This window comes from Hippopotamus amphibius, chromosome 12, assembly GCF_030028045.1.
Source record: "Hippopotamus amphibius kiboko isolate mHipAmp2 chromosome 12, mHipAmp2.hap2, whole genome shotgun sequence".
Classification (NCBI taxonomy): domain Eukaryota; kingdom Metazoa; phylum Chordata; class Mammalia; order Artiodactyla; family Hippopotamidae; genus Hippopotamus; species Hippopotamus amphibius.
In genome coordinates this window covers 67,290,940-67,303,091 of record NC_080197.1, presented here as the reverse complement: position 1 = coordinate 67,303,091, position 12,152 = coordinate 67,290,940, and the positions used below count along the sequence as shown (strand labels likewise).

The window sequence follows — 12,152 nt, the reverse complement described above, 5'->3', positions numbered from 1 at the left end:
CTTCTCCTCCTTCCCTTTCTTCCTCTGTGCACGAACTCCTGGATTTCTACTTGACTCAGTTGGTTATAACCCATTACTATCATTATTTATTCTGGTACTCAAATTGTCCTAGATTTGGCAAGTGGGAGTTACTTCAAACTGGTTTCTCTGTCCTTTCAACATGTTTCCACTATTCTTTAAGACCTTTTTTTTTGCAATTTTTGTAAAAGATATTTCAGGCTTATTTTCAGCTTTCTCTGCCCCACGCCTGGATTCAGCCATTTTTCCCAAGGAGCTCTGCTTCCTTTTATTGAAGACTGATATTTAGAAACCAAGATTTGGTTTCTGGGTGTACTTATTGCTACAGGGTTGTTATTGTTTCCAGGCCTTCTCAGTGGAAAGAGTGGAAAGATCTGCGAAATACATGAATGTATACAATGCACACATATAAGCACGTGTACATCTCTGTCTGTCTATCTGTCTGTCTTAGAAACATGAGTTCATGCTGGTAACTTCCATTATAAGCCAAGATCACATGTTTTATTCTTGCCCTCTCCTTTTCTGTACTTATGCCTCTTTTTCTTGTCAGTGAGAAATTTTGCTCCCATTTTCATCAGTATATTTACTTATTTGCTCAATTCCCTCGTGTATAACAGTCTGTCGACCGTGCAGGCTGTCTCTGGCCCAGTACTGCATACTCAGGCTGATTGTGCTTATCAAGTTTTCCAGAATTCCCAGCCCTCACTGGTAAGAGTGTCCCTCATGTGTAGAAAACACTTTGAGAATATTTGAAGGAAGATGCTTTGAAAACTTGGAGGATTTTTTATTCTTTTGGGTAACAATTCCTAATGAGGAATATTTTGAAAGGAGGATCTCTTGAACTTATTACTTCACTTGTAATTTCCTCCACATGTATAGTCCTTTAGCAATTATATAAGTCTACATCCTGCTGCTGTCCTTTCCTGCAAATGTAGGAGGAAACCCACCAGTTAGTTTTTCCATTGTTTTGCTCGTTTATATTGAAAGGAAAGGGAAGTTGAGCATGTTAAAGGACATTATGATTTGAGATTGACTAGGTTACATTTCAGCCATCAAGTTGCTTTGATTTGCATATGTCATTTATCTAGTTTCCAAGGTGACTATCATTGTAATGCCAGGTGCTCAAAACTACCTATGCTTCTTGTGGCTTCCATGGTTTGTGTTGGAGTGAAATGATTTATTTTTTTTCTGTAATTAAGATCTGTAAATTCTAATTATACTTTCATAACTATTAAGATAGCACTTGCTTTAACTTGTGTTTTGAAGTTATTTTTGGATTTCAGAAAGTACATAAGGAAAACTATAGACAACTAGTATGGAGTAATTAAATGCTTAGCAAATACCTGGGGCTCTTCTAGCTACATGTGTTATTTTATTTAATCGTCCGAAAAATATGTGAGCAAACTGAAGCCCCCTAAGTAATTTTTTTAATTAATTAATTTATTTATTTATTTATCTATTTTTGGCTGCATTGGGTCTTTGTTGCTGTGTGCAGGCTTCCTCTAGTTGCCACTAGCAGGGACTACTCTTCGTTGTGGTGCTCGGGCTTCTCATTGCAGTGGCTTCTCTTGTTGCAGAGCACAGGCTCTAGGTGTATGGGCTTCAGTAGTTGTGGCTCACAAGCTCCAGAGCGCAGGCTCAGTAGTTGTGGCCCATGGACTTAGTTGCTCCTCAGCATGTGGGATCTTCCCAGACCAAGATGGAACCCATGTCCCCTGCATTGGCAGGCAGAGTCTTAGCCACTGTGCCACCAGGAAAGCCCCTCCTAAGTAATTTAGGCTTACAAAAATTATAATTCCTACAAGTTTACATGACTAGCAGGTAGCCAAAACAATCTTATGCTAGGAGTCTCTGCTATCCATAGAAGCGTGGGCTCTAAGTTAAAACAAACAAAAGAGAAATTTGTGATATAGTAAACTAGACTTCTCTTCTGGTGTCCCGAAGAGGTTGTATCTTATGTTCTTTAGGAAACATAGATCGTGGTGTCTTCCTCTGTGCTCTGAATATGATAAGTACCCAGCAGAAACTGTAACAGCATCACTGCCACTACCAGCAGCAGGAGAACAAGTGACTGACATTCTCTGAGTGTTAACTAGGTGCTGGATACTGTCCTTAGCACTTTTAATGTATTGTAACCTGTTTAATGCTCGGAATAACTCCACAAAATGTGCGAACCTCTTATCTCCATTTTATAGATGAGAAAACCAAGGCAAAGGTTAAGAGTTAAGTAATTTTGTGCAAATCAAGCAACAAATTAGTTTTAGAGCTGGGATATGAATCTAGGCAGTCAGAGCACCCACACTAGTGTCCACTGTACCACACTTCCCCAGTCTCTGTGTGTTATACTAAAGTCATGGGTTGAAAACTAATGAAACCAATACTGATTAATCTGAAAAAGGATTTATTAGGTGGATGTAGAGTAGCTCACTGAATCAGTAGGAAGCCTGGAGAACCAGACTTGGAAAACAAGCAGGACCGTGAAAGACAAAAGAGCAGAGAATAAGCCAGAGGTGCCACAGGAAGCGTTTGATTAAAGGGCCACTGCTGGTGCTGCTGCCACTGGCCAGCATGGGTACCATGCTGCTGGCTGGTGGCCACTGGGCCGCTGGACTCTTGAATCTACTGCCTTGCTGATGCTGCAGTTCTGAGGAAAATCTCTAGCTGTTCTTCATCTTTGCATCACTCAGTAAGATTCAAAGGACCAAGTGGAAGCATTCATTTGATGATGCCCTGGTCACATTTTTAAAAGGCCAGATGTGGTGTGCTTTTTGATTTAATTGTCCTGGTCTACTCTGGGCAGAATGGTAACAGAAACAAATAACTTTCCCAATGTTGATCTTTAAAGATTGAAGTTATTTGCTCAGAAAATCTTGATCCTGTTATGTGGTGAGGTAGGTCAGTAAAATGATTTGAGGAGTTGGCAGTTAAAGAATCAGAAGGCACTAGTTGCATATTTGTTAAATCCAGTTAAGCTCAAAGTGATCATTTTTGGCTCCTTCTGTTTGGATCATGGATTAAACAGCATAAATTCCAGGTGGCTGATAATTGAGTCATAAAATACATCTGGTTTTTCTGGTTAATTGTAACTGTAGGTGAAGAAATTCACTGGTTATCAAAAGGTAATACGTTTTAGGAAAAGGCTGGTAATTTTGTTCATAAAAATGCTCAAGATCAATGTTTTAAGAATTTTGTTATACAGGCCAAAGTTCACTGTAGCAAATGCTGTCATAAAATATTTTTAAGCCTTATCTGATGGCCCACTGATTGTAAGCACTTATCCATATAACAGAGTTTCGGTGCACTACAGAGAGAGCTGGGTCAGGCCATGAGGCAAGACTGACTTTTCTCACACAGCACTTCGTGGAAATTCATTCTACTAGAATTCTGAGCTTAATGACTCAACGTTTTGAGTGCCTACAGTAAGACAGGCAATGTGTGAAGTACTGTATATGTATCTTCTCTTTTAATCCTCACATAACCCTATAAAGTAAATATTATTATTGACACTTTAAGGATGGGACTGAGGCTGAGAGAAATAACTGGCCTAAGGTCACACAGGAAGTGATGAAGTTGGGTTTTACATCCACATTTGTTTGACTCTATAGCTTGCTTTCGATGGCAACAACCTACTAGGAAGAAGAATCATTAATTAAATCATAAGTTAACATAGGCTTCTTGAATTTTTTTTTTTTTTTTTGGCTGCACAGTGGGATCTTTATTTATTGGCTGCATTGGGTGTTCATTGCTGCACGTGGGCTTTCTCTAGTTGTGGCGAGTGGGGGCTGCTCTTCGTTGTGGTGCACAGGCTTCTCATTGCAGTGGCTTCTCTCGTTGCAGAGCACGTGTTCTAGGCATGCAGGCTTCAGTAGTTGTGGCTCGTGGGCTCTAGACCGCAGGCTCAGTGGTTGCGGTGCACGGGCGTAGTTGCTCCATGGCATGTGGGATCTTCCCCACCCAGGGATTGAACCCATGTCCCCTGCATTGGCAGGCGGATTCTTAACCACTGCACCACCAGGGAAGTCCGTAGTATGTGGGATCTTAGTTCCCAGAGCAGGGATCAAATCCCAGTCCCCTACCATGGAAGCGCAGAGTCTTAACCATTGGACCACCAGGCAAATCGCCAGCCTTCTTGAATTTTTAGATCAAGAGATTTCCTTGTCACTAGTTCTTAGAGAACAAATTTCTCTTTTTAGATTTGGTAACTCAAGAAATGTCATTCCATCCAAGATTCATTCTCTGAGTTAAAAGAATATAAATTATTATTGCCACATAGTCTTTTGCTGTTTATACCATTCTCACACGTTGTCATAGTTGATGTGCAGGTAAGATGATTTTCTCACAGTTTACATGGGATGCACAGGGTAAGGTGGGAGGTGTGGCATCTCAGATCATCTCTAATACTCAAAACTACTGATTATTAGGGATTTGTGAGAGTATTCAATTCTTTCTTAAAAAGCCTGTGGGTACCTCTTGGAGACAATGAACACTGGACTTTACTATGCATCTTGTAAAAGAATACTTGCCTTTATCTGTGTTCAGTTTTTCACTGTCGAGGTTCAGGTTAAGTTCAAATTTTCTAAGGTTGAGAAGACAAATTTTGTTTATGTTGTTGTAACTTTCATGGTTTGACTGAGTTTGCTGACTTGAGACTGATTTTTAGTCTTTCATATGTACTTCATAAAACCTGTGAATTATAGAAGTCTTATTTTAGCATTAAAAAAATGCTTCCCCTAACCCTAACCCTTATTATTACCCTAGTCCTGGTAGTGTAGCAGTAGCCTAAGTTCAGGAAATGATTGTGGCCAACTTGTTGCAGGGTAAGAGCTCACATCCACTGATGTCACTGACAAAAGATAGTGTCAGATAAATTTTCAGAACTTTACTACTCATTATACTGATTTTGTTTACTGATATTCTGTTACTTTGAATATGAAATGTTTCCCCCTTAATTTAATTTTATTGGGTGTGTGTGTTTTTTGAGGGGGGGGTGTATATATACATGGGGACTTCCGTGGCGGTCCAGTGGTTAAGACTCCTTGCTTCCAATTCAGGGGTTGCAGATTCGATCCCTGGTCGGGGAACTAAGATCCCACATGCTGCAAGGCGCAGCCAAAACGTGTATGTGTGTGTGTGTGTGTGTGTGTGTGTGTGTGTAGCTCGACAGTGAAAACTGAACACAGATAAAGGCAAGGATTCTATTACAAAATGCATAGTAAAGTCCAGTGTTCATATATATATATATTTTAAATCCAGCGGCTTTCACAGTGCTATATGGAGCTCTAAAAAGCCAAATGTGGTAATGTGATATTGGGGTCAGAGGTTAATAGATTCAAAGCTGCATCTCTGAATTCCTCTACAGCTGGATTTGTGTACGTATATTATCCCTCAGCACCTGGCCAGGCTCAACACTTTTTAGTCCGATATATAGACATACACCCTGGCAGATAGTGGGGCAAGCTCTTATGTCTTTATTATCGTTAGCAGAGATTTCAGGAAAGGTCTGCTTTATATTCCAACAAGAAAACTTACTAATTGTGACTGGGAGAATTAATAAGGACCTGAGAATTTTTTTCTTGAGTGTGCAAAGTGGTATACTCCTGTATATATGGTAGATGGATTTCTTTTTCCTTCTAAGTAATCATCATATGGAAGCAGTAGAAATTATTTGTAATTTGCATGTCATTATAATGATATTTTAAAAGCTCTGTGGCTCGGGACCTCAGGCCAGGACCTAGAAACAATTTCATGGTAGCGAACTAAGCATTCCTTGCAACAGGATGTGAATTGCAACATAATGCTTGAGGCGATATTAAATTGGGGTGATTTTTAGAAAGTGACAAATGGTTTATGTTTCCTAAATCTGAGTTGGGTTCTACCAGCTCTAAATGGCTGCCAAGTTATGTTATCACTTGCCTGCTTTGTAACTGCCTCAATTATTTCCTTCCCCAGCCCTGTATGATGAGATTCGTCAGTTTCGCAAGGCCTGTGGGGAGGCTCATCTCAAAACCATCTTAGCAACAGGAGAACTTGGATCTCTTACTAATGTCTATAAAGCCAGTATGATAGCAATGATGGCAGGTAAGTGTTTTATATTGAAATGATGGTTTATGTTGAATTGATGTTTTTTGGAGAAATAAGTAAGTCAAAGGCATGTGGCTATTAGCTGAAAGTGCTAATAACCACTTGGAGTGTTTTTGCGGGAGGGGTCAGATATTTTATGAATACATGTGCAGTGGGAAGTAGTCACAAACTTGGCTTTCTTCCACATTTCTTGGTGGCGTTTCATCACTGCACTATCTTTGTAAGGCAGTAGATGGCTCTCTTGTTAGTGAATTGCCTTCTGTGTTATTCTTTGATTATTCATTCATCAGCATATGTTAGACAGGAATTTCTTTAACTCTGACTTATTCCTCTCTGTGAATTTAAGCGTTGGATTTTTCTCAGAGAGCCATAACCATACTGTGTAAGGCAGCCTGTGCTTTTGTTTGTGTTAATTTTTTCTTCATAAACTTAGGGTAGTGTCATTGTTTTTTTATGTTTTGAAATGTAGCTTGACTTATTCTTCATCCTTGCAAACAGCGTGTCTAGCCTTTCATACGCCCAAGCTTGAAACTTGGGAGTCGCGCTGGTGTCCTTTTTCTCACCTTCATGTGAATCAGTGAGCGGGTCTTGAGAGTTCTACTTTTTTACTGTATCTAGTATGTCTTTGCTCCATTCTGTGTGTTGCTATCTTAAACCACTGTCATCCCCCACATGGATCATTTCAGCGGTCTCCTAACTGGTTTCCCCATCTCTACTTTTGTCCCCTTTCAATCTGTTCCACACACTGTTGCCAGAACGAGCTCTTTAAAATGCTAATTTGGTTGTGGTACTGCTTGCTTAAAATCCTTCAGTCACGCCCCTTCATTTTCAGGGTACAATATGAATTCCTTCAGCCTGACTTTAAAAAAGGGCCAAAAATAAAAAATAAAAAAATAAAAAATAAAAAATAAAAAAGGGCCTTCCCAGGGAATTCCCTGGCGGTCCAGTGGTTTGGACTCCTCACTTCCACTGTGAGGGGCCCAGGTTCCATCCGTGGTCGGGGAACTAAGATCCTGCAGGCCAAGCGGTGCAGCCAAAAATAAAAAATAAAAATAAAAATAAAAAGGTCCTTCTCAAGACCCTGTCTGTGTCTCTGCCATCTCCTCATTTTCCCTGCACACTTTACGCTCCAGCTCTGTGGAATTAACTGCAGTGCTCAGGAGATGGTACCATCCAATCCTTTTGAGTCTCTGTACCTGCTCTGCCCCCTGCCTGGAACACCTTTTGCCCAAATAACTCTTGAACCTCTTTGGATTCAGCATAGTTGTCACTCTTTTCAAGGATATTTCCCCAATACTGCTTCCTCCCCCACCACTTGGTTTATTATCGCCTCCGCGTGCCCCCCCCCCCACCCCTTAGCGTTCTGTTAAAACCTCTATCAGATAACTTATCATACTATACGGTGACTGAATATTGAATTTTTAGGTGCCCTGCTAGTGGCTCCACATTTGGATGAAGATATGTGACTACTCAGGTCTTAGGTCTGGGCCTTTGTTGTAGCCACCCTCTAGATTTTTCTACGTGTGCACTTTTTGAAGATGCTCAGACCAGGCATCATTCCCTGGAACTCTACTGAAATTCAGCCGACTAGGCATTAATGAAGCTATCGTTCTGGTCCCTGCAGCTGTATCCAAGAGATCTTTGCTCTGTTTCATTCAGAGCAAAATCTCTGAAAACCTAAAGATAGGGAAGAGTGGAACACTTTAAAGAGTGGGTCATCAGTTACGTTGGCATTTCAGAGGTCCCCAGTAATAAAAGATGCTACGACTCTCAGGAACCTGGGCAAAGCCCGTTGGAGTCTTAGGTAGACAAGTAGCCTCCCTTTTTATGCTCCTGGTCAGGACAAGGGAGTTAGCCCAGAATGCCATGGTCCAGGTTACAGTGAAAGTGTATTCATTCTGGGCGGGCGGCCAACCCTGTCCTACTCACTGCACCTGCCACTTAGGATAGGAACATGGTATTAGGTCTTCATGCTTGGACACTTCTGTTCCACCCTCCACCCCACCCATCACATCCACAGACAGAAATGTGACTAGGAACACACTTCCTCTGTCTCTTCCTGTCAGTTTGTATCCCTGTCCATGTTGTTTATCTCCTTCATTTCGTCATCTAATCAGTGTGTGTTAATGTGAGTGATATAACTTGTATTTGTGATGTGCTTTACGAGATACTTTAATATAATATTCCTTCACCTTCACACCAGCCCTGTAGTTGATGAAGAAACTTAAGATGGAGAGACTTGCCTAAGGTCCCAAAGCTAATTGATCATATAAGTCGTTATTTGAACCCAGGTCTTCTGGCTTCAGGTATATTGCTTTTTCAGTTGTAACTCAGCTGTCTCCCAAGTGCTGTGCTAGGTCTTACCATGAATTAAAGGCACAATCTCACAATCTTTGTGAGGGATCATATATGAAAACATCTAGGACTTCCTGGCCCACAGTTTATGCTTCCTATTCTATTAAGGAGGTATGTAGTAGAAATGAAGTATTTTTTGAAATACTTTTTAAATTAAAAAAATTTGTGGACTGAATTCACTAATTCACCTGCTTTCATCTTTATTTCTGTAGTATTTTTTAAAATTATTTTTGTTTTCTTCAAAATCAGCTTCATTGAGGTAAATTTACATTCAAAAAAGTTCAGGTGTTAAGTGTGCAATGTGATGAGTTTTGACAATTTGTGTGTTCCATCATCGCAGAAATCTCCTTTGTTCCCTTTTGCAGTCAATTCTACTCCTTTTACCTTCTGCTCCAGGTGCAATAACTGATCTGATTTTATCACCATATATTAACTTTGCCAGTTTTAGAACATTATACTTACACAGTATGCACTCTTTTATGCTTGTTCTCCCTCCTCTCTGCCCCCCCCACCCCCTGCCACCCCAAGGTAATAACTGTGGGATCTATCCACATTCTGTGTATAAGGAGTTTGCTTAGTGGTTTTTTGTTGTACATGTATATGAGTTGCTAAATATATTGATATAAAGTGTTTATAATATTCTCTTACTAGTCTGATGTCTGTAGGGTCTGTAGTTATATCTCCTTTTTTATTCCCAATATTGGTCATTTTGGTTTTCTTTCCTGTTGTTATTGTCGTTGTTCTTTGTTTTGTTTTGGTAGAAAATAGAGTTTTGCTGGGGATCTGCCAGTTTTATTAATCTTTTCAAAGAGCCAGATTTTTGCTTTTTTTTTATCATTCAGTTAAAAATGTTTTTCAGTTTCTCTTGCGTTATTTAGAATGAAATGTTTAACTTCTCAGTATTTTATGTTCCTCTGGGTATCTTTTTATACTGACTTATAATTCAAAGTTCTTTTATTCTCAGAGAATATCCATTGTAAGAACTTTTTTCTTGAAATTAATGAGATTTATTTTCTGCCCCATTTTATGGTATATTTAAGTATATGCTTCAAGGGCACTGAAAAGAATGTCATGTATTGATATTTGTGGATATCAGTGATAGTGTTCTGTAAATGTCAGTTAACTCAAGTTGGTTGATCACAGCTTTTAGCTCTGATTTTGCTTGGTTTTATTTTGGTATTCTTGTTCTGTTAATTGCTGACAGGGTTGTTGAAATCTTCAAATATGATTGTGGATTTCTTTACTTTTCCCTTTAGTTTTGTCATCTTTTTCTAACTGTGTTGTGGAGCTCGTTGTTAGGTATAGACACTTTTAGGATTGGTATGTTTACCTGTTGAATTAGCATATTCAGCATTATGACGTGCCCTGTTTTATCTCTGGTACTAGACCTTTGTCTGAGTGTCCACTTTGTCTAATGTTAATCTAGCTACACCAGCTTTCTTGTGCTTACCATTGGCATGGTATCCTTTTATTTTCAGTCCATCTGTGGTTATATATTTAAAGTTATCCCTTGTAGACAGGGATACATGTGACAGGGATACAAAATTAATTGTGGTAATCTCTGCTTTTACATTAAAATGTTTTGTCCATACATTTCACATAATTATCGATGTGATAGGATTTAAGTCTGTCATCTTGCCATTTGTTTCCTCCTTGTTCTGACCTATTTTTTTGTTCCTCTTTTCCTACCACCCTTTGGTTTCATCAAATACAGCACTTCATTTTTGTTTTTTCTATTGGCTTTTTATTTACAGCTTCTTTGTGTTTTTCTAGTAGTTGCTCTAGCAATTACAATATGCATTCTTAATTTATCACAGTCTACTTAGATTTAACATTACAGGTGTACCATAGAGATATTGCAAGTTTGGATCCAGACCACTGCAATGAAGCAACTATTGCAGTAAAGCAAATTGCATGAATTTTTTCGGTTTCCCAGTTCATATAAAAGTTATGTTTATACTGTACTGTAATCTGTTAAGTGTGCCATAGCATTATGTCTAAAAAAACAATATGCATACCTTAATTTAAAAGTACTTTATTGTTAAAAAATGCTGTCATCTGAGCCTTCAAGTGAGTTGTAATCTTTTTTGCAATAGTAACATCAAAGATTTCTTATCACAGATCACTGTAACGAATATAATAGTAATGAAAATGTTTTAAATATTTCAAGAATTACCAAAATGTAACACAGAGTGAGCAAACGTTGGAAAAATGGTGCCAATAAATTTGCTTGATGCAGGGTTGCCACAGCCTTCAATTTGTAGAAAATGCAGTATCTGTAAAGTGTAATAATGCAAAGTGCAATAAAGCAAGGCACAATAAAATAAGGTATGCCTGTATTCCACTTTACACTTCATATGTCACAAACATAAAAACCTTACAGCAGTTCCATTTACACCCTCATTAGTCCCTTGAATTATTTTAATGTTCTTTTTCTTCCAACTATTTGTAAACTCCTCCTCAAAATGATGTGATTTTTAACAGTCATTTGTGTTTAAGGAAATTAAAAGAAATAAACAAAAAACCTAGTTAAACCAGTGTTTTACATGTCATTTCCATCTTTTATCCTTCCTGTAGTCTGCTGGTGATTAATTCTCTTAGCTTTTGTTCATTGGAAAATGTCTTTATTTCACCCCCATGCTTCAAGGATGATTTGCTGAATATGGAGTTTTAGGTTACAGTTTTATTTTTATTTCAGCACTTAACCGTATCGTTCCATTTCTTAGAATTCTATTTTGTTTTGTTTTTCTGTAAGTAATGTTTCATCTTACTATGGCTGTGGCCAGTCAATATTTTCTCTTTATCTTTGTTTTTCACTAATTTGACCATGATGTGCCAAACTGTGGTTTTCTTTGTATTCATCCTGCCTGTAGTTTGTTGAGCTTCTTGGATTTATAGGTTGTTGTTTTAGGACATTTTAAAAACTACTTTTCCAAATATGTTTTCTTCTTCACCCTCTTTTTCCTTCTAGGACCCAAGTACCTGAGTGTTAGATATTGTCTATAGCTTACTGGGGCCTATTCATTTTAATTAATCCCTTCTCCCCCCACCCCATTTTCTTATTGGCAGAAGATATACATGAATCTTTCTTCAAGTTCATTGACCCTTATTTTCTACCTTAAATTTACTTTTATGCCTGTCCACTGAAATTTATGCTCTTGAACATTTTTAGTTTTAGAATCCATTTATTCTTTTCTATAATTTTAATTATTTGGCTATTTCCCATTTTTTCACTCATTGAGATCATACTTTCTTTAAAATCCTTGAATATATTCATAACAGCTGATAAAAAGCCCTTATCTGCTCATTTGTATATATGAATTATCTTAGGTCTGTATCTTGAGCTGCCAGTTTCCCAGTGCCTAAAAATACTTGCCTTATATATTTTGTTCAGTTATATAGTTTTTTGTTTTTTTGGTTTTTTTAATAAATTTATTTATTTATTTATTTATTGGCTGTGTTGGGTCTTTGCTGCTGCACACAGGCTTTCTCTAGTTGTGGCGAGTGGAGGCTACTCTTCGTCGTGGTGCACGGGCTCCTCATTGCCTTGGCTTCTCTTGTTGCAGAGCATGGGCTCTAGGTGCATGAGCTTCAGTAGCTGTGGCACATGGGCTCAATAGTCGTGGCTCACGGGCCCTAGAGCGCTGGCTCAATAGTTGTGGAGCACAGGCTTAGTCGCTCTGTGGCATGTGGAATCT

The 12,152-nt window shown here is 38.6% G+C and overlaps 1 protein-coding gene across 1 annotated transcript in view; it reads left to right on the top strand.

The window, feature by feature from the left end:
* DERA (deoxyribose-phosphate aldolase) overlaps nt 1-12,152 on the top strand; it is a 112,622-nt gene that overhangs the window by 61,363 nt on the left and 39,107 nt on the right. Inside the window, exon 6 of the mRNA XM_057702760.1 lies at nt 5,968-6,096. Within this exon, the coding sequence (XP_057558743.1) occupies nt 5,968-6,096 (129 nt within the window). The remainder of the gene's footprint in view (nt 1-5,967; nt 6,097-12,152) is intronic.